The 24,703-nt window shown below is 47.5% G+C and overlaps 1 protein-coding gene across 1 annotated transcript in view; it reads left to right on the top strand.

The window, feature by feature from the left end:
* Window positions 1-24,703, top strand: part of LOC146334041 (AT-rich interactive domain-containing protein 3A-like) — a 71,610-nt gene that overhangs the window by 30,999 nt on the left and 15,908 nt on the right. Inside the window, exon 3 of the mRNA XM_084825195.1 lies at window positions 12,036-12,108. Within this exon, the coding sequence (XP_084681321.1) occupies window positions 12,036-12,108 (73 nt within the window). The remainder of the gene's footprint in view (window positions 1-12,035; window positions 12,109-24,703) is intronic.

Genomic DNA, 24,703 nt, shown 5'->3' with positions numbered 1-24,703 from the left:
GTTAAGCAAGTTAACCCCTTATTTACCAGAGAGAGGATTAGTCAGCAAGGACAGAAAGATCATAAGTACCACCTCCCACTGGCCCAAACATTAACTAACAAGCGTTGTTGCCCATTTCCAACAAGAACGTGAAGAGCTCAGGCCCAAGACCCATCCAGTCCAGTACGCTGTTTCCAGCCAGAGGCTCCTGGAAGACTACAGCCAGGGCCTGGAGAGGTTGGGCATCCCTTGAGGTCTGCCCCCCTTGTCATTCCCTCTGTATCTGGAGGTTCCACTTTCAGCCGTTGCTAGTTTCTTTTGATAACTCTTAAGTGCTGCCAGGTTGGATTGGCCCATCTAGTCTCGCATTCTGCTTCCAGCAACAACCAGCTGGATGTCTCCAGGATGCTCCCAGTCAGGGCATGAAAACAGTGGCTATTCCTTCTTTATCGGCAGTGTCTAGTGTTTTCAGGTATCCTGCCTCTGTATGTGGGGGTTCTGCTTAGCTATTAATAAGCCTGCGCTCTGTGAGTTTTGAACCTGCTCTCTTAAAGCTAGTGTTCAGCGAATTCCATAAGTGAAGGATGCATTGGGTGAAGTTCTGCTTCCTCGGGGGGGGGGGGGGGGTGTCATTCCTGTACCTTCCAACCATCCAGTGACACCACATTTTGTTCTCTGCTTCATTTCACTCTCTTCTTCCTGCATCTGATCCTTCTCCATTTCTGATGGTTCAGGAAAGCTTTGGACAAAGGAGCAGAGGGGCAGTGAGAGGGAGGGGTTCCCTTGCTGGCATAGGAAGGAAGACTACAGAGACAAGAATAAATTTTAAAAATAAAAAAGGCAAAGGGGGAATACATGAACAGGAGCTCAAACTAGGAATGCTGGACATTTTTGCATGGTTCGCATTTTTAAGTGAACTGATCTAATTAGCAGTTCCTGGAACGCAGTTACCCGGTGGACTGCGTACTTCTCTGAATTTGGTGATCCAGTTTCTAGTTGAAAAATGTATTATAAAAATACGTATTCTAGGGGGGAATGTGTACAATTTAAATGTGAGTTTTTCTGCAGCCTTTTTTTATTGCAGAAAAGGGGACAGTAGGGACATAAGATTTCCATTGTGTGTCAGTTTCACATAACTTATGTGAAACTGACACAGGCCAGAAATAAGCTCCTCTGCCCAACCCTAATCAAAAGATAGATGCATGCTTTGGGGGTGGGCTTGCAGGGACCCCAGAAGCACCTGGGTTAGAAATTTAGATTAAAGCCGGAGGTCTCTTGCCAGCTGTGTTTAAATGCTGCTGTTTCGTTATGCTTTCCTAATTTGAAATTAGATTCTGCCTTTCCATTAGCATGTTTGAGGTGGTGAATAGCTTCTCACTGAGCAAAATGGTTGCAGCAAACAGCCACAAACCCAACTGGCACCTCCTTGCAGGGGAAAACTGTTCTTGATAGAAAACTGGAGAACTGGATGTGGTGCTGTTTTTCTTGGGGTGTTGAGGTTAAAGGGCTAGGGGAGAGAGAAGGGTAGAGGTGGGCTGTTGTTTTTTTAACATCTACTTTATCCAGCATTCCTTACATTTCTGAGAGAGCTAGGAGAATCCATCCATCCCATTTGCAGGCAGGCAATTTCTGCACAGTTCAGTCCAAGAGAGCAAATTGAAGTTCTTGTCTAAAAGCTTAGGAATGTGCATGCTTTAAAAGTGGGACTGGGTTGGTTGTGGTGGGGAGGGAATCTGCTGGGGGAAGAGGCCACAGTGATCTGTTCTCTCCAATCCAGCCGAGGGGTCATATCACACCCTTACTATCCTTTTAAAGCTTCTAGTCCTCTTTGACTGAGATATAAAAAGTCCTTATAAATCATGCAAGGCTTTTTTTAATGAATATTTATACAACACTGTAACATTCAAAGTTATTCCACCATTGTTGTGATAGGCTCTTCCATGCTTAGCTGGAAGGATTATCAGTGCTACTAGTTGTGTTGGCTATGATCTACACTGGCTGAAGATTCTAACCTTTAGGGCAGGAGTGTCAAACCTCAGGCCCTGGGCCAAATCTGGCCCACCTGGGATCCCAGCCTGGTCTTCTGGGGTTTGCTAGATGGCCATGCCCCCTTCCCCTGGCTCCACCCCCTTTCACTTGATCACTATTCATTTGGCAGTTTCCTGGCTTTTGCCTTTCCTAAGATTTAATTACTGGCAGCTTTTTGTGCTTTATGCACAAATACACTGGTATTTTTGTTTTTTTGACCCCACCCACCCTTGGAATGCAGCCCCCAAGACCTTCTCTGCCACTGAATTCAGCCCTCAGGCTGAAAGAGGTTCAACACCCCTGCTCTAGGGCCAGCTCCATGCCAACCATGTAGTAATAGTCAAGCTTCCAGGTTGCAAATGGCTGCATAATGGAAAGGCCGTTCTTCATGCCGTCAGTGGTGACCTTTAGGTGGCCTTTTATCAGCGCCTTGCCTTTTTTTTTTTTTTAATCAAAGGTGTTTTTTTTTTAAAAAGTGTACAGATGAGGAACGCAGTCCTGCTGGTGCACACCTGCTCATTTCAGTCCCCCTGGCGTAACAGGAAGCAGCCCTCAAAACAGCAACTCACTTAACGGGCTTCTTGGTTTCAGATGCAGCCTGGGACACAAATAGCCTTTCAGTTCCTCAATTGTTATTATCTTCTTCTGCCACTCCCTTCCAATACCTGAACTTTTAAGCAAGAAAAGCTTGAAGGGTTCAGTTGTTGCTAGCTGGCCAAAGAAAGAAGCCACAGCTGCATTTAAGGTTCCAGTAACTCTGCCTCCCCCCCCCCGCCCCAGTCTGCTTTCAAAGATGCATTTCAAGCAATCGTTCCAGCTCTCTGTGCTGTGAAAGCTGAAATAATCTTAAAATACTGGAACATCCTGCTTCATACTGTGCTTCTTTCCAATTACCCTTGACAGGAGATGGATAGGTTGGCTGAGTTTTTCTTCGGTGGACACGTTAGGATTTTAAAAAGAGGCTGCCTGTCACTTCTCTGGATGAGTTTCTGCCCTGGGATGGCCACTTTCCAACAAAAAGGCCTACCCGGGTCAGTGACTCAGGTGGAAGTATGAGAAGGGGAAAAATAGGAACATAGGGAACTGCCTTATACTGAGTCAGACCCTTGGTCCATCTAGCCTAGTTTTGTCAACACTGACCGGCAGCTGTGGTGCTCCAGGGTTTCTGGCAGGAATTTTTCCAGCCCTGCCTGGAGATGCTGGGGATCAAACCTTGGACCTTCTGCAAAGAAAGCATGTGTTCTACCAGTGAGCTATGGTCCTTCCCCTGAAAATAAAGATTCTAGTCCTCATGCTTCTGAATAAAGGGACAATTTTAATATCACTGAGCTACAGCCCTTCTTCTGCCAGGGCGGAGGGGGAATCATCCTTAATCTTAACAGCCTCTGGAAGAAAATATTGGCTATGAGTGAGGTCAGCCTCTGCTGTTTGGATGTTTTGGATAACGCTGACCTATATGTGTGCAGTTATTTTGGAGAAGTTATGTGTGTCAGGATTCCTTTTGCCCCCGCTGAACTTCAAATGCCAAATCAAACACAGAAGAGAGGCTTCTGTCTATGGCTTTTGATCCATTACTTCACAGGGTCATACAGATGCAAATTGTCAGTGACTCTCAGTCTACAAAGGAAATGCCTTGGGGGGTTCAAGAGATAGCTACGAAAGGGCCAATCGGGCAGACCGTCTAAGCTCTGCCCCAGCCATCTCTCTCTTGGCTCTGCGTCTTCACCTGACGTCTGAGAATTCAAGCTCTCCAAGCCCTGCCTCTCCCTGTTTGCTGTCTCTCACACAGGTGTGTGAGTGGGAGAGGGGAGGGGGGCCTCTCCATCCAGCTGGGCCTTCGAAACCTGAGGAGGCTGCCTAGCCATGCCTGGGCAAGCCTGGGAAACTTCCTCCCCCATGTCTTGCGGTTCCTCTTCGGAATCTGAGCTACTCTGCCACTCCCTGTGCTCAGAGGCAACCCTGACAATATGGGCACCTGTGATGGAGTTGGTTTGGCCCACCTGCCCATCAGTTCTCTTATGACACTCTCTCACTTGTGATCTTTCAATAACCCCATGGATTGGGTTTGGGGTTTTTTCCCCCCAGCACATTGATGCAGCACTTTTAGAGTGGCCAAAGGGCATTGCATTCTTGGCAACTGATAGCATTTGGCATTTATCTGCTGCTTTTTCTCCACTCAGTGAGCCTCAAAAGCAGCTCCCATTCTGTGGTGAATAAAATATGAAAATATGAAAATGAAACAACAACAAAAACGGCCCTTAAAACAAGGTCGCTCAAACAATATTGCAGATGGCAGAGGTAATACTCAAACTGGGGGAGTTTCCTGGTTTCCTGGTTTTTCAGTTCAGGTCCACAATATAATTTTTGTAGTGTCACTCTAGGTCAGGGGTGGACCACTTGCAGCCTTCCACCTAATTCCAAAAGCCTTCCACACGTGATCTGTTCAGACCTCTGGCAAGAGTGATCTGTCCCTCCCCTGGCAGCCTGCTGCATGGGAAAGGAGAGGGAGAAAGGGAGCGAGAGAAGGGGGTGCCAGGAAGGGAATGAGAGAAGGGGTGACCACCCACTTGGATCTGTGTCCTGCACACAGTTGACAAGTGGCCACCAACAGATTACCCGGGACAAAACAAAACCACATTCACTGCTGTCCTCCCCCCTCCCCCCCCATGCACCCATCCAGCTCCTTTTCCTAGAACAAGTGCACCGTCATGTGCTGCCTCAGCAGCTCACAGATTTCCCCTCCAGTTCTCCTTCCATTTTTATACTTTTTGAACTTTCTGCCTCTCAATATGTGCACTTCCTCTCCAAAGTCCAAAGAACTTGTTTTTGCTTTGACATTACATCTCCACACTCTCCCCTCCATTGTACCCCTCCCTTTGCAACATCAGCAACCAAATCCTACAAAGGCGGATGCTGAAGCACACTTGCCCTGGTGATCAGCCACATGTCTTCCGCATGCGTGTCTTTAAAAAAGCACACACGTCTGTCACTTGAATTTCCTTTTGTCCCTCAACAATCCAGTCCTTCATGAGAAGCAAAGGTTAATTTTGAACTAACATAGCTTTTATTTTTTGGCGGGGGGGCGGGGTGGTGGCAGAATAATTGGAAGTTGTAACTTTTTATTTGCACTTCCATTATTCTAAAAATATTAAGCAGTATAGAAATTTATTATTTAATTATAATAATAATAAAACATTTCTATTCTGCTTAATATTTTAAAAAATCCTTAAGCGGTTCACATTAAAAAGGGTCAGCCCTGAAACTAGTCTCAGCACATGCACAGAGTGATTGACGCTTGAGGCAGTTGTCTGTCTTCAGTCACATACACGGTTTCACTTGAGGTTCAGTCCTTGAGAAGGGGCAGATCTTGATAGGCAAAAGGAGGAGCTGGTAGAAGGTAGATAAAGATTTACTTGTAGATCTCTCGGTGATTTACAGTAGATCTCCAAGGGTTTCTGATTTCCAGTACTTTAACATGAGCAAATTAAATTGCAAGGGGTTAGGGGGCGGGGGAACTCTTCCATGTCTGATCTCGGAAGCTCAGCAGGGTCAGCCCTGGTTAGTTCTTGGATGGGAGACTGCCTGGGAATCAGGCTTCCTGCATGGATCAGGGGGTTGGGCTCAATGGTCTTGTAGGCCCCTTCCAACCCTGTGGTTCTATGATACTTTCTATGATACTTATCTCTCAGCCTCAGTGTTTCTTGTCTGTAAAAAGCACTTTTTGGTTGCTTTTGACCAGATCTCTGTTCAGCTCTGCAGGCCAGTTTTGGAAAGCTCTTGTGTTAGAATCCCTGATTTCTGGTAACTCACATGCAGATTTGTATATGTCCCAGTGTATTCTTTCTTTATTACGTTTCTACATTGCCCAACGGCTGAAGCTGTCTGAGCAGTTCACAACAACCAATTCATGGGGTACAGCACATCACTGACTCCCCCCTTGAGCCACCGTTTTGTGTCTGGCTCTGGTTGTGAGACCTCAGGGTTCTAGTAAAAGAAAAAAGTGCCCACTTGGCGACTTTACAGTTCAGAATTCCATGGCTCCTGAAAATTTCATCAGGCATTGGTCATGTACTTTTTAGCTGAGCTCTGCAGCCATGAGAACTAGAAACGTTGCATTTTAAGAAACAAAGATAGGGTTCTTGGGGACCTGGGTTCTGTGGCCCGGCTATGATGCTAGACTTGTTAAGGTCCTTTCTTATTACTTATATTTAATTAATTAATTAATTTCTTAATCACCTATCTGGCCAGTCACCCAGCCACTCTAGGTGATGTACAACAGTATAATTTAAAACAGTAAAATTACAAATTAAAACATCATTTAAAAAATACCCCAACCCACCTCAAATGCCTGCCTGAACCACCAAGTTTTCAGTATGTGGTGGAAGCTCATTGAAGAGGGGACATCTAGCTGATGACATTGGAGTGGGGCGGGGTGGGGAGGTCGAGTGGCGCATAGGAAGAATCGTAATGACACTTCCGCATTCTCCTCCCTCCTCCAGGAATGCCACCTTTTTGCCCACTCTGTGCTGCGCTTCTGAGCGCGGAGCCGGGGATGAACTGTGCCACCTACAAGGTGGCGGGGGAGGGGGTGGGGAGTGAGGTTTCTGGGAACTGAGCTTGGAGCACTGGCTCCAAGCTCAGTTCCCAGAAACCAAAAAATCCTATGGCTGTCTAGATGCTATCTAGCAGCCATAGGATTGCACCCTTAGTCAGGTTAACTGTTGTAGCCATATCCCAGACCCTGAGACACCAGTGATTGATTGAGGTTGGGTTGACCTTCTTTTGGTTAACAGAAATAGCCGTTCAGACCGTTGCTAAGAGGTAGATCACTGTTTTGATATCCTCACATGTAACTTATACCCTCAAAACACCCCCAAATATCTACTCATGTAGCCTTCCCCAATCTGGTGCCCTCCAGATGTGTTGGGACTACAACCAAGCTGGTTGCAGGGTGCTAGTCCAACCTGGAGGGCACCAGGTTGGGGAAGGCTGCATGAGTGAGGTGCATATCCCAGAATTAAATTCTCATTCAGTGCTGATGATTGAAATCTTAACATCGTCAAACAAGTCCAGAAGATATGAAAGATTTTCATCAACAACGGTTCGAGTAGCCGGCAAGGCTTTTTGTTTGTTTCCTGCTCCCTGGACAGAGTTAGAACATCTGTAGTGCCCACTGGAGGAGCTATATCAGGGAGGAGCATGAGGTTCTATCTATTATTTCGAGAGAGAGAGAGTGAGTGTGTGTGTGTGTGTGTGTGTGCGCGTGAGAGAGAGAGAGAGGTCCTTTCCCATGCATCCTGTGACACCAATGCTCTATTCCAGCACATGCCACATCCTGGTTTGGGAATGGCACAGTCAGCCTTTTTATGTTGCTGGCTGGCTGCCCACTTTACTTGTCTTTTCTAATTGCTAATCATGCACTGTGATGTGGGTTTCCCAGAGAATTTTGAATCAGGGAAAACTTTTGAATGCCTCAAATTAGCCTTCCCCAACCTGGTGCAGTCCAGATGTGTTGGACTGGAATTCCCATCACTGGCTGGAGATGATGTGAGTTTGTATTCCAGTGGATCGGGAGGGCAGCAGCTTAGGGGAGGCTAGCAGGACCAGAGCATGTTTCCCTGACTTAAATTTAGTAAGCAAAACTTTGCACGCTGTGTTAATTTGATGGGCTGTATTAGCATCTCACACTGATTTGGGTGAACTTCCCCAGGATTTTAAAAACAGAGCATGGTCTATTCACAGAATGATTTTTGATAAAATCCGCATAAACATGTGTATGAGCAAACACATTCTCAAAGGTATTTGAGAATATTCTTTTTTTTTTTAGGGACACAAATGAAATAATCGAACACAATCTTCCCTGATCTGGCAGTGTCCAGATGTGTTGGACTACAGCTTCCATCATCGCCAGCCACTCCCATCATTCCCAACCAGCATGCTGGCTGGGGGTGATGGAAGTTGAAGTCCAACACATCTGGACAGCCCCAGGTTGGGAAAGGTTGGAATAACAAAGAGGAAAGAACACATACGGATGAACGTTCCCGAAGCACATTTATTACAATCCATTCTGAGCCTTATCAATTTCTCAATAAAGGTGTTTGATCTGGAATTATCTTTTTTGTTAACTTGTAGCAGCATCTTTTGTTTAAAGGTAAATAATAATAAACTGCCACTTGATTAATAGGGGCAGCTTTTTGCTGGATGAAATGGTTTTCCATCCACTGATTTTTGAAAACCTCAAGCCCTAGTCATAACCCATGCCCAGTGTCGGGGATTCAGCAGGCTAGAAATTCGCATTTTAGAAGCATAGAATGGTGGAAGACAATGGTAGTGTTTTCTGTGTCCTCCTGTACAGTCCCTTGAAAGAGAGCAGCTTTCTCTTGAAAGTGGCCAGGGAAGAAGGTGGTGAAGGGCGTAGAAGGCATACAAGAGGGTGGGCCAGTAATTTGGCTCTGGGCCCCCCCATGTGTTTGCGTCTGCTGTCGTCCTCTCTGTGGCTTGCTTGCCAGTGCCTTTGCCAAGTTGCTGACTTATAGTTTTCAGTAGCTGCGGAACATCTAATTAGACTAAGGGATGGGCTTGATGTGGTTTAACTCTTAAAAGGAAAAGAGTTTGTGCTCTGGTTGTGGCCTAGAATACTACACTTTCTGTGCCAAGCCAAATGGAGCTTCCTTTCAAGAATCTTTCTCTTGTTTCTCTCTCGCACAATTAAGTCTAGAAACTTGACGGGGCTCTTTTCCACAAAGAAACTAGGACTGGGATGTACGAGGATTTTATGTTCGCAAATCATCCCAAAATGTCATGTTCGCAATTGCGATCACGTTCAAAAAATGCAAATTTTTTGAAAACGTACATTTTAAAATACAATTTTTTAAAAAATGCACATTTTTACACTTATTTATTTATTGCATTTATATCCCGCCTTTTTTCCTCTTGCAAGGAACCCAAGGCAGCTTACATTGTCCTCCTCTCCATTTTATCTTCACAACAACAACCCTGTGAGGTAGGTTGGGCTGAGAGTCTGTGACTGGCCCAAAGTCACGCAGTGAGCTTCCATGGCTGAGTGGGGAAATGTGTGTGCTTTTGAAAAATGTGCATTTTTCCCCATTTGAAATGCACACTTTCCCATTCCAGTGAGCCAAAAAATACACTGAAAATGAAATTGAGAGCGAGGCAAAATGAGCTTGAACCTGCATTTCAGATAATTTTGGCAAGCTCAAAAATAGCTGGTTCTTACATCCCTCCCTTAGAAAGCTCCATTCCTGCAGCATCTTGGCAGACAATCTGCCTTGACAGTGATCCTCATTTTGAAGATAACAGTGCGTCTTGTTTAAAAACCTGGCTTCTGCTTCAGTATGGCCTTCACCCGTATCAGGATGCCCACATGCTGAGGTCATCAGTAGATGCCCTTCTCACTTGCTCACCACTGAGCGTGTATAGGTTTAGGTATACAAGTGGGGGCCTTTTCAGTGATGGCCCTATGTCTCTCAAATGAGTTTCCATCGGGGGTCTGTCAGGCCCCTTTTTTGCAGGTCTTCAGGAAAGCTCTGAAGGCCCACTTCTTGCTGTTGGGCTTTTCTTAATTGCGGAGGGGAGGCTGGTTTTATTTGTAGCCACTGCTTTTATGGAATTGTTTTGCACTGTTTCATTTATCTTGTATGTTGTCTGTGTCAGGGTTGGATCAGAGCCCAGAGAGCCCCAAAGCAGTTCTGATTCTGAGGAAGAGATAGAAACCGTGGGAGGGGAACCCATGCGCTGTTCAGAGGTGCCGCTGGAGGGAGAGTCCCTCCCTGCTCACACTCATGAGAGTGGTAGCAACCCTGGCAGGCAGGGGGAGGGACAACTGGAGCTTTGGGACACAAAGCGCCAGCGCAGGGACAAGCGGGAGATGGAGGGCGCCGAGAGGAGGCACTCAGCCCACTTGGCGCGATGTCAACAGCTGCGCCCCGATGCCCCACGGGAAAGGGGTGGACTCTCGCCTCCTAGCCCTTAAGTTCAGTGGCTTCCCGCCCTTTCCCTCCAAATGGAGACCAACTGATTCCCTAAGGCTAGAAACTCCTGGTAGGCAGCTCTCTTGAGTTTCCCTCATTAGGCTCAGGCAATTAGCATCTGTAAGCGTCATTAGGCTGAATGGAAATAGAACCCTGAATGGAAATAGAACCTTGGAAAAGAGCCCTGTTGTCTGCATGTTGATTCTGGCTACTTGAGGATTTCAAAAGGCAGCAAGGGTGCTCCTGACAGTCTGGTTCCATCCTTAAAGGTGGCCTAATTTTTTAAACAGATGTACAAGCTGGGTTTAGAAAAGGCAGAGGAACTAGAGACCAAATTGCCAATATCCTCTGGATAATGGAGAAAGCCAGGGAGTTTCATAAAAACATCTACTTCTGTTTCATTGACTATTCTAAAGCCTTTGACTGTGTGGATCACAAGACATTGTGGCAAGTTCTTGGTGGTATGGGGATACCAAGTCATCTTGTCTGCCTCCTGAGGAATCTGTAGAACGACCAAGTAGCAACGGTAAGAACAGACCACGGAACAACGGACTGGTTTAAGATTGGGAAAGGAGTACGGCAGGGTTGTACACGCTCACCCTACCTATTCAACCTGTATGCAGAACACTTCATGCGACGTGCTGGGCTTGGTGAAGCCAAGGGTGGAGTTAAAATCGCTGGAAGAAACATTAACAATCTCCGATATGCAGATGATACCACTTTGATGGCTGAAAGCGAGGAGGAGCTGAGGAACCTCATGGCGAAGGTGAAAGAAGAAAGTGCAAAAGCTGGGTTGCACTTAAACCTCAAAAAAACCAAGATTATGGCAACCAGCTTGATTGAGAACTGGCAAATAGAGGAAGAAAACATGGAGGCAGTGACAGACTTTGTCTTGCTAGGCGCAAAGATTACTGCAGACGCTGACTGCAGCCAGGAAATCAGAAGACGTTTACTTCTTGGGAGGACAGCAATGACAAATCTTGATAAAATAGTGAAGAGCAGAGACATCACACTGACAACAAAGGTCCGCATAGTGAAAGCAATGGTATTCCCCGTAATAACCTATGGCTGCGAGAGCTGGACCATAAGGAAGGCTGAGCGAAGGAAGTTAGATGCTTTTGAACTGTGGTGCTGGAGGAAAATTCTGAGAGCGCCTTGGACTGCAAGAAGATCACACCAGTCCGTACTCCAGGAAACAAAGCCAGACTGCTCACTTGAGGGAAGGATATTGAAGGCAAAACTGAAGCACTTCGGCCACATCATGAGAAGACAGGACACCCTGGAGAAGATGCTGATGCTAGGGACAGTGGAAGGCCAAAGGAAGAGGGGCCGACCAAGGGCAAGGTGGATGGATGACATTCTGGAGGTGATGGACTCGACCTTGGGGGAGCTGGGGGTGGCAACGGCCGACAGGAAGCTCTGGCGTGGGCTGGTCCATGAAGTCACGAAGACTCGGAAGCGACTGACCGAATAAACAACAACAATTTTTTAAACATTAATTAATGAGTGAAGATACTGATATTTAGGGTGATCTCATCCTCTTAAATGAATATGAACTTGAGCACACTCCGGGAGAGAGCAGAGGACAGGAAGGCCTGGCGTGCTATGGTCCACGGGGTCACGAAGAGTCGGACACGACTTAACAACTGAACAACAATATTCTCTTAAACCAGGGGTTGAGGGGCTGCACCCACCTGGGGCCACCAAAAAGTCCACCACCAGATTTGTGGTGGTGGTAGTATTTGCTGTGGTGACAAATACTACCACCACTACCACCACCAATACTTTCCTTGAAAACAAGGCATTTGCTCCCTGCATGCTTTGTTTTCAAGGAAAATGGGGGCGGGGGGGGTTCATCACTGCCACTGCAAATTTGGTGATGGTGGCATTTTAGGGCAGCCCTCCCCGCCAGCAAAAATGGCCGGGGTGGGGGTGGCCCATGTGTTTCTCACCCCTGTTTTAAATCAATGCAGTTTTGGTTTTGCTGCTGAAATTTCCTAAATAACCTATCCTTCCCTATTCTCTCTCTCTTTGCAGTTGTACGAACTTGACAGGGACCCCAAAAGGAAGGAGTTCCTTGATGACCTCTTCAGTTTTATGCAGAAGCGAGGTGAGCACCGCCTCCTGTTTGTCTGGCAAGTCTTTCAGTATAGATGCATTTGCAAAGCCAGCTTTGGGCAACCTTTTTGGGGCACTTGCTAAGGCCACACACAAAGAGACAAGTACAGGGCACATCAGTCTGTGGAAAAAGTGCAGTACTGGCAGTTGACCCTACACCCCGAATCAGGTAACTTCTACAAAAGAGGTAGAGAGGTCCTATAGCTCTGTGTGCAGAAGATCCCAGATTCAGTCCTAGGCCTCTCCAGTTTACAATATACAGGTAGCAGGCTATGGGAAAAGGCCTGAGATCCTGGAGGACTGCTGCCAGTCAGAGCAGACAATACTGGGATGGATGACCCACTGGTCTGATCTGGGATATGTCCTCATGCTGTGTACCTTTAACAATTCAATAATTGCTGGCTGCAGTCTTTGAAATCTCCATGCTTATGGACTGTTAAGAGCTCTGGCTTTGGTTCATTGAATGAGCCCTTGCTAATCATTGAACTCTGCTGCAGAGGTGTTACGGAATGTTTATGAACACTTTTCAGAAGCTTAGAGAACTAAGGCCCAGGGACTGGTGGGATTTTGTGCTGTTGGACAAAACAGGCTCAGCAGTGAAGCAAGGAGGCAGTGCTGCTGGTCATCCATTTTTAAGGCCCGAGGCCCCAATACGGCCACCTGGGATTCCCCCAGCCCCACCCCCTTTCCCCCACAAGCTGAGATTTATGTATGTATGTATGTATTTCGTTTCTATACCGCCCAATAGCTGAAGCTCTCTGGGTGGTTCACAAAAAATTAAAACCAAAAAGTACACAGTAAAACAATACAAAAATACAAAAGCATTAAAACTACAATATAACGATACAACCAGAATAAAACCTAACAGCAATGCAGAGATTTAAAATACGGATTTAAAACAGCAAAGCTAAAAGACTAGAAAGCTAAAATGCTAAAATGCCTGGGAGAATAAAAAGGTCTTCACCTGGCACCTGAAGGAGTACAACATAGGTGCCAGGCGAACCTCTAGGGAGCTCATTACACAGCCGGCGGCCACAGCAGAAAAGGCTCTCCTCCTGGTAGCCACCCACATCACTTCCTTTGGCAGGGGCTCATGGAGGAGGGCAGCTGAGGATGAGCTTAAGGTCCAGGCAGGCACATATGGGAGGAGGCCATCCTTCAGTTAACCTGGCCCCAAGCCGTTAAGGGCTTTGAATGTTAACACCAGCACTTTGAATCGGGCCCGGAAATGGACTGGCAGCCAGTGCAGCTGGAAAAGTACTGGCGTAATATGAGCTCTCAGGCCAGTCCCTGTTAACAATCTTTCTGCCCTATTTTGGACCAGCTGAAGTTTCCGGACCATTTTCAAAGGCAGCCCCACGTATAACACATTGCAGTAATCCAGACGAGAAGTTATCGGAGCGTGGATAATTGGAGCTAGGCTCTTTCTGTCCAGAGAAGGGCACAGTTGGTATACCAGCCTAAGCTGATAAGTGCTCCGTGCCACCGAGTTCACCTGTGCCCCAAGTGACAGTTCTGGGCCCAGGAGCACCCCCAAACTACGAACGTGATCCTTCAGGGGGAGTGCAACCCCCTCCAGAACAGGTCGAACATTGCCTAGCTGGGCAGACGAACCACCTACTAACAGTCTTGTCTGGATTGAGGTCAAGCGTGTGTCCTTTTACATGTGTCGGGCCCATGACATGTTGGGACAGCCCCGTGGTTGTCTGTCAGGGTGGACACTGAGCCCATAGAATCCCAGAGTAGTTCTGATTCTGAGGAAGAGCAGTCGCTCCTGGGAGAGGAGCACGCTCCTCTTTCCCAGGGCCAACAGCTGACGGAGATTCCTCCCACCAGCATTCCTAGCTTAGATAGCAGTCCTGGGAGTGACAGCGCGCGGGAAGCAGACTTGATGGACGCGCGTCGCCGACGCAGAGAGCAGCGCCAAATGGAGGGCGCAGAAAGGAGGCGTAGTGCCAGGTTGGCGCGCAAACAACGGCTGTGCCCAGAGGATCCAAGGGAAAAGGGGAGGGACTCTCCCTAGTCCTTAAGTTCAGGGGTCTGCCAGTAATTCCCTTTCAAACGGGGACCAACTGTTCCAACTTAGGGCATAGGTACTGTGCTGCTCAGATCTAGTTGCAAACGGTAGAGTTGTTAAGTTGTAAAAGATGAATAAAGCTTTGAAAGGAATTCCTTTGTCTGTGTCTGGACTTGGCTACTGGATTAGACTGAGAGAGGCCTCCAAGGAGCCCTTGACGTTGTCATGGCAGCCATGAAGTCCTGAGCTGCCCCGGATACAGCGGCCTCGGCATGGAAATTGAGGTCCCCCAGGACCATCATCCCAGGGGTCCTCAACACCAAGCCCGAGACCACCTCCATCAGCTCAGGCAGGGAGTCTGATGGGCAGCGGGGTGGGCGGCACACCAGCAGAATCCCTAATCTGTCCCGAGTACCCAGCAGAAGGTACAAACACTCAAGATCTGCACTCAAATGAGCAGGAAGCCTAGAGAGAGGGATCGAATTCCTATAGACCACGGCAACCCCTCCTCCCTGATAGTTTGGTAGTTTGTCTTTTGCATGGCTTTTTCCCATTCTAAAAGGTTGAAATGCCTCTCTGACTGCGTAATTATTGGCAGTAAGAACTTTAAGCAAAAATATGCTGGTATTTTGGTCCCACCCCTTTTGCTTTCAGCCCCACCCACCACTAGAATGCGGCCCCCAAGGGCTTCAGTTTGGGTGTTATTCTGGGATTCTGGCATCTGGTCAGTTCTACTCAGGTTAAATTTCTGTCAGAAATTTGGATTTCAGAATGTTTCAACCAAACATGTTCTGTGCATGTCCAGTTTTCACAAGACTGAAACAGTGCAGTCTCACTGTATCTCACCTTTTCACTGTTGCACCATTTCGGACCTGGCTGGCGTGGTCAAAGAAAAGCATTCTTTAAAGAGACACCCAGTTCCTTGAACAAGGTACAAGAATAGGCAATATGAGATGGCTAAATTGAAGAAATGGCACCATGGCACAACTTTACAAATTAGAAAATAAACTGTTGTTTTAAAACGTTTCGCACTTCTGATTTTCCTGGGGGAAATTCCAAAAGCTATTCCTTCAGAGTTGAACCCAAAATCAGAATTCCACCCAGCTAAGTTTCATTCTGGAAGCTATGCTGGAGATGCAGAACCTCAAAATCCAGGCAGAATCCAGTTGAGGTGGATTCCTTATGCAACTCTATATGTGAGTGATGTAAATGGAGGAGTGTGTGTGAGTGAAAGGGGAAGCAGGCACAGTGAAGGTATTCAGAAATTGCAGATAGACAGGTCGGGCTGTTAGGAGAAAAAAATCCAAACTGCAGCATAATACCTTTTTGGTAGGTCCAACTAAACAGCCCTCCAGATGTATTGTACTACAACTCCCATCATCAGCCAGTCAGCATAGCCATTCCTGTCATAACTCCTGAGGTTCTTCAAGCAAGGAACATCCTTGCTGTTGGGAGCTATTAATAGTTGGAAATAGAGAGCAGTTGGGCATGTGTGTTCCACATGTCAAGGGGCCAAGCACCAGGTGGGGAAGGCTGAATTAAGGCATTCACAATAATGAGCAAGCTTTCACATTCATCAGAGTGCTTCTTCAGGCTGGATGTTATATGTGTGTACGTGTCGGTGTGTATTCAATTTATATACCACTCAACTGGTAGATGCCCTCGGGGCAGTTTACAGTCTTTTAAAACAACAACCCCCAAACAATAATAAAATAACAACCAAAGCAATAAATACAGCACTCAAAATATTAAAATATTAAAACATTAAAAATATTAATGAGCCAATGGTAAAATTAATAACCAGAGCAACAGATTAAAGATTAAATGGCTGCTGGAAGAGGAATGTCTTAACCTGGCATCTAAATGTATACAGTGAAGGTGCAAGGCAGATCTCCCTGGGAAGGGCATTCCACAGATGGGGGGCCACCCCAGAGAAGGCTCTTTCCTTGGTAACCATCCGTTGCACCATTGTGGGTGGTGTCACCCAAAGAGCCTCCAAATATGATCTTCACTATCAGACAGAAACTTACGGGATAACATAGCATCATAAAGCAATGAAGGAGGGAAGGGAAGATAATGATGGAGTGAAGCTCTAGGGCATTATACCATTGTCTGTGTTCTTGCCCAGGGAAGCAATCCATGGAGCTGATGGCACACAGTGTACAACTGTGATTCAGCTCAGTTCTGTGAGAACTGTGTAGCTGCTTCCTTTCTTTCTAAAATAGTGCATGTTTCTACCTAATAAGCATGCAAGGCAAGCTACATTACCAGCAAATTTGAATCTATACAAGGTTACTAACAATGCAGCAACAACAGAACCATAAAACCAGCAGCTCAGGGAATTTTGTAGAAAGCAGTTTGGGATGTCGTTTCCACTGGTGGATCTGTTTATGGCGGATGCCCTGTTCATAAGAACAACAGAAGAGCCCTATGGCTGGATCAGGCCAAGGGTCCATCTCGTCCAGCATTCTGTTCACGCGGGGGCCAACCAGCTGCTGACCAGGAACCCACCAGCAGGGCATGAGTGCAACAGCACCCTCCCACCCACGTTCCCCAGCAACTGGTGTACAGAGGCTCACAGCCCCGGGGACTGGAGGTGGCACAGAGCGATCAGGACTCGTAGCCATTGGTAGCCTCTTCCTCTGGGAATTTGTCCAGCCCCCTTTTAAAGCCATCCAAACTGGTGACCATCACTACATCATGAGGTAGTGAATTCCATAGTTTAACTCTGCACTGTGTGAATCTTCCCCAGATGTCTATTTCCATTGTGTGTGTTTGTGTGTGTGTGTGGGGGGGGGGGGATTCTACATGCTAACTTGTTCCCCAGCAATGATTGAGGGTGAGGGGTGTTGTCACTGTTCCCACTTCACAGATGGGTCAGAAACTCCTCCTGGGATCCAAGCCCCAGCCTGTCCAGTCCAGATACATTTTAATCGTGGAAAATGTGCCATGTCAGCCGACAATAAAACAGCAGCATCAAATAGAGCAATATTCCTCTCATGTTCTGTGGTGGTTGTTTTTCCTTTTGGTTTTAAGGAACCAATAAATCAATAAAAGGGGATATCAATAAAAGGGGAAAGAGGCAGGAGTGGGTGGCAAAAGACTGTCTTTTGTTTTTCTGCCTCGTTTGAAACCCTTCCTTGCTTTGCCTGCTCATGGCAGGTTTTGGGGAACTTCCCCTCCTGGTTCCCCCTCCCTCAATAAACCAACACTCATTCGCCTATCTGGAGAATCATTTGTCTCAGGGTGTCCGATCAGTGTGAATCCCAAGCTCCAAAGAGCAGGTAGATGATTCTCAGCCCTGGAATCTGTTTGTCCACATCCTCAGCCTGTACGAGCTGAAATGGATCCATAATGGGGCCAGGCAACACCCGGGCTACATCCATCTCTGATTCTGCCAAAACAATGGCGCAATGTAAAATGCAAAATGGGCCTTCAAGGGGTCAGCATGTTGACCTCCTGGACTTGCCCTAAGCAGGTTCCTAGCCCCCCAAGACAGCTCAGTCAGCTGACGTTGTGCAGATGTGGCAGCGGAGAAATAAACTTCTTCCCGTTGCCGTCACTGCCACAGAATAGGCCCTAAGACAGGCCCTAATCTGTGTTCAGCCGTGTTCGTTGTGAGTCTTCCACCATTTCTGCGCTCTCAACAACAGCCTTGCCATTCCGTCATTCTTAGTCACTCGGCATACAAAGGAGCCAAAACAATTCTACAGCAGGGGTGTCAATGCTCAGGCCTGGGGTCAAATCCAGCCCACCCAGACTTCTAGTCCAGTCTTCTGGAATTCCCCAGATGGCCACACCCCCTTCTCTTGGCCCCAGTTCTTTACCTCTGGCTACCAACCATTTGGTGGTTTCCTGGCCTTTGCACAGTTTTTCTCCCCATTCTAAAAGGCTTGAATATTCTCCTAAAGCTTAGTTTCTGGCCGTAAGAGCTTTAAGCTCAAATATGCTGGTAGCACAGAATCATAGAAAAGTAGGGTTGGATGGGGCCTACAAGAGCATCGAGTCCAACCCCCTGCTCAATGCAGGAATCCAAGTCAGAGCATCCCTGACAGGTGGCTGTCCAGCCTCGTCTTGAATGCCTCCAGTGTGGGAGAGCCCACCACCTCCCTAGGTCATGGGTTCCATTGTCATATTGCTCTGACAGTCGGGACGTTTTTCCTGATGTTCAGCCGGAATCCAGCTTTCTGTCACTTGAGCCTATTATTCCATGTCCTGCACTCTGGGATGATCAAGAAGAGATCCTGGCCTTCCTCTCTGTGACAACCTTTCAAGGACTTGAAGAGCGCCATCCTATCTCCCCTCAGTCTTCTCTTCTCAAGGCTCAACATGCCCAGTTCTTTCTGTCTCTCCTCATACGGCTTTGTTTCCAGTCCCCTGATCATCTTCGTTGCCCTCCTCTGAACCCTCTCCAGCTTGTCTGCATCCTTCTTCAAGTGTGGTGCCCAGAACTGGACATACTACCCCAGATGAGGCCTAACCAGTGCTGAGTAGAGGGGAACTAGTATTTCCCGGGATTTGGAAGCTATGCTTCTATTCATGCAGCCCCAAATAGCATTTGCCTTTTTTGCAGCCACATCACATTGTGGGCTCATCTTCAGCTTGTGATCGACAGCAATGCCAAGATCCTTCTCGCTTCTAGTATTGTTGAGGCAAGTATCGCCCGTCTTGCAACTGTGCATTTGGTTTCTTTTTCCGAGGTACAGAACTAGGCATTTATCCCTGTTAAATGTCATTCTGTTGTTTTCTGCCCAGCGCTCCAGTCTATCCAGATCACTTTGAAATTTGTGTCTGTCTTCCGGGGTATTAGCTATCCCACCCAATTTTGTGTCATCTGCAAATGTGATCAGCATTCCCTGCGCCTCCTCCTCCAAGTCATTAATAAAAATGTGGAAGAGCCCTGGGCCCAGGACTGAGCCCTGCGGTACCCCACTCGTTACCCCTCCCCAGTGTGAGAAGGCCCCATTGATAAGCACTCTTTGAGTCCGATTCTGTAGCCAACTGCGGATCCACCGGATCGTTGTCTCATCTAGCCCACTTTGAGCTAGTTTGCTCATCAGGATATCATGGGGCACTTTGTCGAAAGCTTTGCTGCTCGCCTGATAAAAGGCAGCCGCCGGCGTGATCCGGTGCTGAAGGAGTTGCACTGGCAACCAGTTGTTTTCCAGGCCAAATTCAAGGTGTTGGATTTGACCTTTAAAACCCTATATGGGTCCGGCCCAGCCTATCTTAAGGAGCGCCTCCAGCAACATCAGACAGGCTGCTCAACAAGATCAGCCTCGGATGGCCTTCTCCCTGTCCCATCAGCCAGGATAGCTAGGCTGGTGAGGAGGAGGGAAAGGGCCTTCTCTATGGTGGCTCCCACTTTGTGGAACTCCCTCCCTAGGGAACTCCGCCATGCCCCCTCTTTAATGAGCTTCTGCCACGCACTGAAAACGTGGTTGTTCAGGCAGGCATTTGGGGTGGGTTAGGGTATTTTTAAATAATGTTTTAATTTGTAATTTTACTGTTTTAAATTGTACCATTGTACATCGCCCAGAGTGGCCGGGTGACTGGCCAGATGGGTAATGAAGAAATTTGAATGAATGAATGAATAAATAAATACTTCACCTTTGCCAGGGGGCTCATAGACCCTCTTTCAGGTGAAAATTGAGCCGTCAGTCACGTCTCTAATCCATCCTCCCGGGAGACAGCATACCTGGCGAGTCCACGGGTCTTCGCGACATACTTGGGTCTCGATCCCACGCAGCAAGGGGTCTCCCGCTACTACCACTCTTCTCTTCTTCTTCTTGTAGGCCTGGGTTTCATCGCCTCTGCTTGGCTGACCTTCAGCCTCTTGCTCGCTCTCGTGCAGGTTCCCCTGTGATTCTTCCTCTGCAGGCTGTCCTCCAGTCTCACCCTCGAGTACCTGGAAACAGTCCCCTAGCTCCACTGCCTCCATGGGTGCAGAGTGGCGTCTAGTTCTTCTGCTCCTAGCTGTCACCCTTTTCCACGGAGTATCCTCTACTTTGTTTTTCCTCACCTCACCTCTTCTAACTCCTGGTCTTCACTTTGCTGCTGCAGTTCCCCCGTTCTGTCCAAGAACTCTTCTTCTTCTCTTATTCCCCGGAGGGCCGACAGTCACCGCTCCAGTCCTCTTCCTTTCTCTTCCAGCAGCGTGATCAACTTGCACCTGTTGCAGGTGTGGGCCATGTTGTTCTCAGGCAAGAAAACAAACATTGCACACACCTTGCAGGTCACCACCACTGGGGAGTCTTGTCCTCCCATGGTCTCCATTCCCTTTGTGTTTCTAGCTTTCTGATTGTACTGGGATTAGCCTCTGCTTTGTCCTCTGTTCACTGGAGGTTAATAACAGAGTCCCACTAGCATGGAAGTGGGACCCTTCCATACTAGTGGGATTAGAGATGTGACTGAAGGGTTGCCTGCGCTTATAAAGCCCACTGACAGGTATCCCTTTCTTCTCATCCATGTGGGAACAAATGATACTGCCAAGCGGGGCTATGAAGAAATCACGTCAGACTTTGAAGCTTTGGGAAGAAAACTCCAGAACTTTGGGGCCCAGATAGTTTTCTCATCCATCCTTCCAGTAGTTAGAAGAGGGATAGAAATTTATTGATTTATTATTTATTTCATTTCTATACCGCCCAATAGCCAAAGCTTTCTGGGCGGTTCACAAAAATTAAAACCAAACAACACACAATAAAACAATTTAAAATATATAGAACATTAAAACCACAATATAACAATACAACCACAATAAAACCTAGCAGCAGTACAGGAGTTTAAAATACAGATTTAAAACAGCAAAGATAAAAATTTAGAAAGGAGTACAATGTAGGCACCAGGCGAACCTCACTAGGGAGCTCATTCCAGAGCTGGCGTGCCACAGCAGAAAAAGCCCTCCTCCTAGTAGCCACCCGCCTCGCTTCCTTTGGCAGGGGCTCATGGAGAAGGGCCACTGACGATGATCTTAAGGTCCGGGCAGGCACATATGGGAGGAGGCGATCCTTCAGGTAACCTGGCCCCAAGCCGTTAAGGGCTTTGAATGTTAACACCAGCACTTTGAATCGGGCCCAGAAATGGACTAGCAGCCAGTGCAGCTGGAAAAGTACTGGCGTAATATGAGCTCGCAGGCCAGTCCATGTTAACAATCTTGCTGCCCTATTTTGGACCAGCTGAAGTTTCCGGACCGTTTTCAAAGGCAGCCCCACGTATAACGCATTGCAGTAATCCAGACGAGAAGTTATCAGAGCATGGATAACTGTAGCTAGGCTATCTCTGTCCAGATAAGGGCGTAGTTGGTAAACCAGCCTAAGCTGATAAAAAGTGCTCCGTGCCACTGAGTTCACCTGTGCCTCAAGTGACAGTTCTGGATCCAAGAGCACCCCCAAACTACGAACCTGATCCTTTAGGGGGAGTGCAACCCCCTCCAGAACAGGTTGAATATCGCCTAGCCGGGCAGACGAACCACCCACTAACAGTACCTCCGTCTTGTCTGGATTGAGTTTCAGTTTATTAGCCCTCATCCAGTCCATTACCGTGCCCAGGCCCTGATTCAGAACAGCCACTGCCTCACCTGGTTTTGATGAGAAAGAGAGGTAGAGCTGGGTGTCATCCGCATATTGATGGCACCTCAGCCCACACCTCCGGATAACCTCCCCCAGCGGTTTCATGTAGATGTTAAACAGCATGGGGGATAAAATAGAGCCCTGTGGAACCCCATGGCACAATTGCCATGGCACAGAGCAATAATCCCCCAGCACCACCTTCTGGAATCGGCCATCCAAGTAGGAGCGGAACCACTGCAGTGCAGTGCCTCCAACTCCCAACCCAGACAACCTATCCAGAAGGATACCATGGTCGATGGTATCGAAAGCCGCTGAGAGGTCCAGGAGAATCAACAGGGTCGCACTCCCCCTGTCCCTCTCCCGGCAGAAGTCATCCCACAGGGCGACCAAGGCAGTTTCCGTTCCAAAACCAGGCCTGAAGCCCGATTGAAATGGATCTAGATAATCCATTTCATTCAACAGTGCCTGGAGCTGTCCTACAACCACCCACTCAAGCACCTTGCCCAGGAAGGGGATGTTGGCCACTGGCCTATAATTGTTAACATCCTCTGGATGGATCTAGAAAGGGAATGAAAAATACTCCGGGTGAATGACTGGCTACGAAGGTGGTGCCAACGAGAGAGATTTGGATTCTGAGACCACGGGCTATACTTCCTGGAAGATGGGCTGTTGGCAAGGGATGGGTTGCACCTCACAAGGGCTGGGAAGGTGTCAGGGTGGACACTGAGCCCATAGAATCCCAGAGTAGTTCTGATTCTGAGGAAGAGCAGTCGCTCCTGGGAGAGGAGTGCGCTCCTCTTTCCCAGGACCAACAGCTGACGGAGATTCCTCCCACCAGCATTCCTAGTTTAGTTAGCAGTCCAGGGAGTGACCAAGCACAGATAGCAGACTTAGTGGATGCACGACGCAGACGTAGAGAGCGGCGCCAGATGGAGGGCGCAGAAAGGAGGCGAAGTGCCAGGTTGGCGCGCAAACAACGGCTGCGCCCAGAGGCTCCAAGGGAAAAGGGGAGGGACTCTCCCTAGTCCTTAAGTTCAGGGGTCTGCCAGTAATTCCCTTTCAAACGGGGACCAACTGTTCCAACTTAGGGCATAGGTACTGTGCTGCTCAGATCTAGTTGCAATCGGTATAGTTGTTAAGTTGTAAAAGAAGAATAAAGCTTTGAAAGGAATTCCTTTGTCTGTGTCTGGACTTGGCTACTGGTTTAGACTGAGAGAGGCCTCCAAGGAGCCCTCGACAGAAGGATGTGTTTGGCCACAGCATGAAGAACTTCATCAGGAGGGCTTTAAACTGAATCCTACGGGGAAGGGAGACGTAAAGTTGGGGGTAACAATGGACGTAGGCTCATGCACTGTAACAGAGAGAACAGCTCTGATAGTGCCCAATAATCGTCTTCAGACACATGTAGGAAGAAAGCCAGACCATGAAGCACATGGTCTTCGATGTCTATATACTAATGCCCAGAGTACGGTAAACAAACAGAACGAACTTGAACTCTTAATACAGGAGGGAAATTATGACTTGATAGCTATAACTGAGACTTGGTGGGATGACTCTCATGACTGGAATACAGCAATTGAAGGATATAACTTGTTCAAAAAGAACAGGAGGAACAGAAAGGGAGGCGGGGTTGCACTGTATGTGAAAAATACATATCTCTGCACAGGAATACAGGAGGATGAGCTTGGTAGCCCCATCGAGAGCATCTGGGTTCAAATAAATGGAGCAAAGAATAAAAGGAACCTGGTGGTCAGAGTCTACTACCGGCCACCCAGTCAAGGAGAAGACGAGGATGAAACTTTTGAAAAGCAAATAGCCAATATTTTAAGGAAGCATGAAGTAGTAATAATGGGGGACTTCAATTTCCCTGATATTTGTTGGGAGACAGATTCTGCAAAACATGGCCCCACCAGGAAATTCCTCACTTGTGTTGCAGATAACTTTCTCCTACAGAAAGTAGAGGAAGGAACTAGAGGATCGGCTGTCCTAGACTTGATCCTAACCAACAGAGATTACTTAGTGGGTAAAGTAGCAGTTACAGGAACTCTGGGGGAAAGCGACCATGTTATACTTGAGTTCTTGGTTCTAAGGGAAGCAGAAGCCGAGTGTAGTCAAACGCGTACCCTGGATGTTAGGAAAGCCGATTTTAATAAACTCAGAACAATGATCAGGAAGGTCCCATGGCAAGCGACGCTAACGAGAAAAGGAATCCAAGATGGGTGGGAGATTTTAAAAAAGGAAATTCTCAAGGCACAATTACAAACCATTCCAACAAGAAGAAAAGGTGGAAGACAACAGAAGAAGCCAATGTGGCTTCACAAAGAGCTTAGAGATGACCTGAAAACAAAAAAAGGACACATACAGGAAGTAGAAGGAAAGCCAAGCAACAAAGGAAGAGTACAGGCAGGTAGCACAGAATTGCAGGGATGGCATCAGGAAGGCTAAAGCTGAGAACGAGCTGAGGTTAGTGAGGGAGGCTAAAAGCAACAAAAAGACTTTCTTCAGATATGTGCATAGGAAAGAAATTGGTAGTTCAACTACTAAACAAGGATGGCAAAACGATCACAGATGACAAAGAAAAGGCAGAGGTGCTCAATTCCTACTTTGGCTCAGTCTTCTCCCAAAGGAGGGTCTATGACCCCCCTGGCAAAGGCAAAGTACAGGCTGAAGGGGCAGGATTGCAGCTTGAGATCGATAGGCATATGGTCAAGGAACACTGAATTACTTTGAATGAGTTCAATCTCCAGGGCCAGATTAACTGCATCCTAGAGTAATAAATGAACTGGCAGAAGAACTCTCAGAACCGCTGTCTATTCTCTTTGAGCAATCATGGAGGACGGGGGAAGTGCCAGATGACTGGAGGAGGGCTAATGTTGTCCCTACGTTCAAAAACGGCAAAAAGGAGGAACCTGGGAACTACAGACCAGTCAGTCTGACATCAATCCCTGAGTAGGGATGTACGAATCCCTTACCTCGTTCTGGGTGGGGGTGTTCGCAGTGGG

The sequence above is a fragment of the Heloderma suspectum genome, chromosome W (genome assembly GCF_057233095.1).
Source record: "Heloderma suspectum isolate Gila_16-S chromosome W, 16-S_ref, whole genome shotgun sequence".
Taxonomy (NCBI): domain Eukaryota; kingdom Metazoa; phylum Chordata; class Lepidosauria; order Squamata; family Helodermatidae; genus Heloderma; species Heloderma suspectum.
Note: the sequence above shows the minus strand (reverse complement) of the source record. Positions and strands in the feature narration are given on the sequence as shown.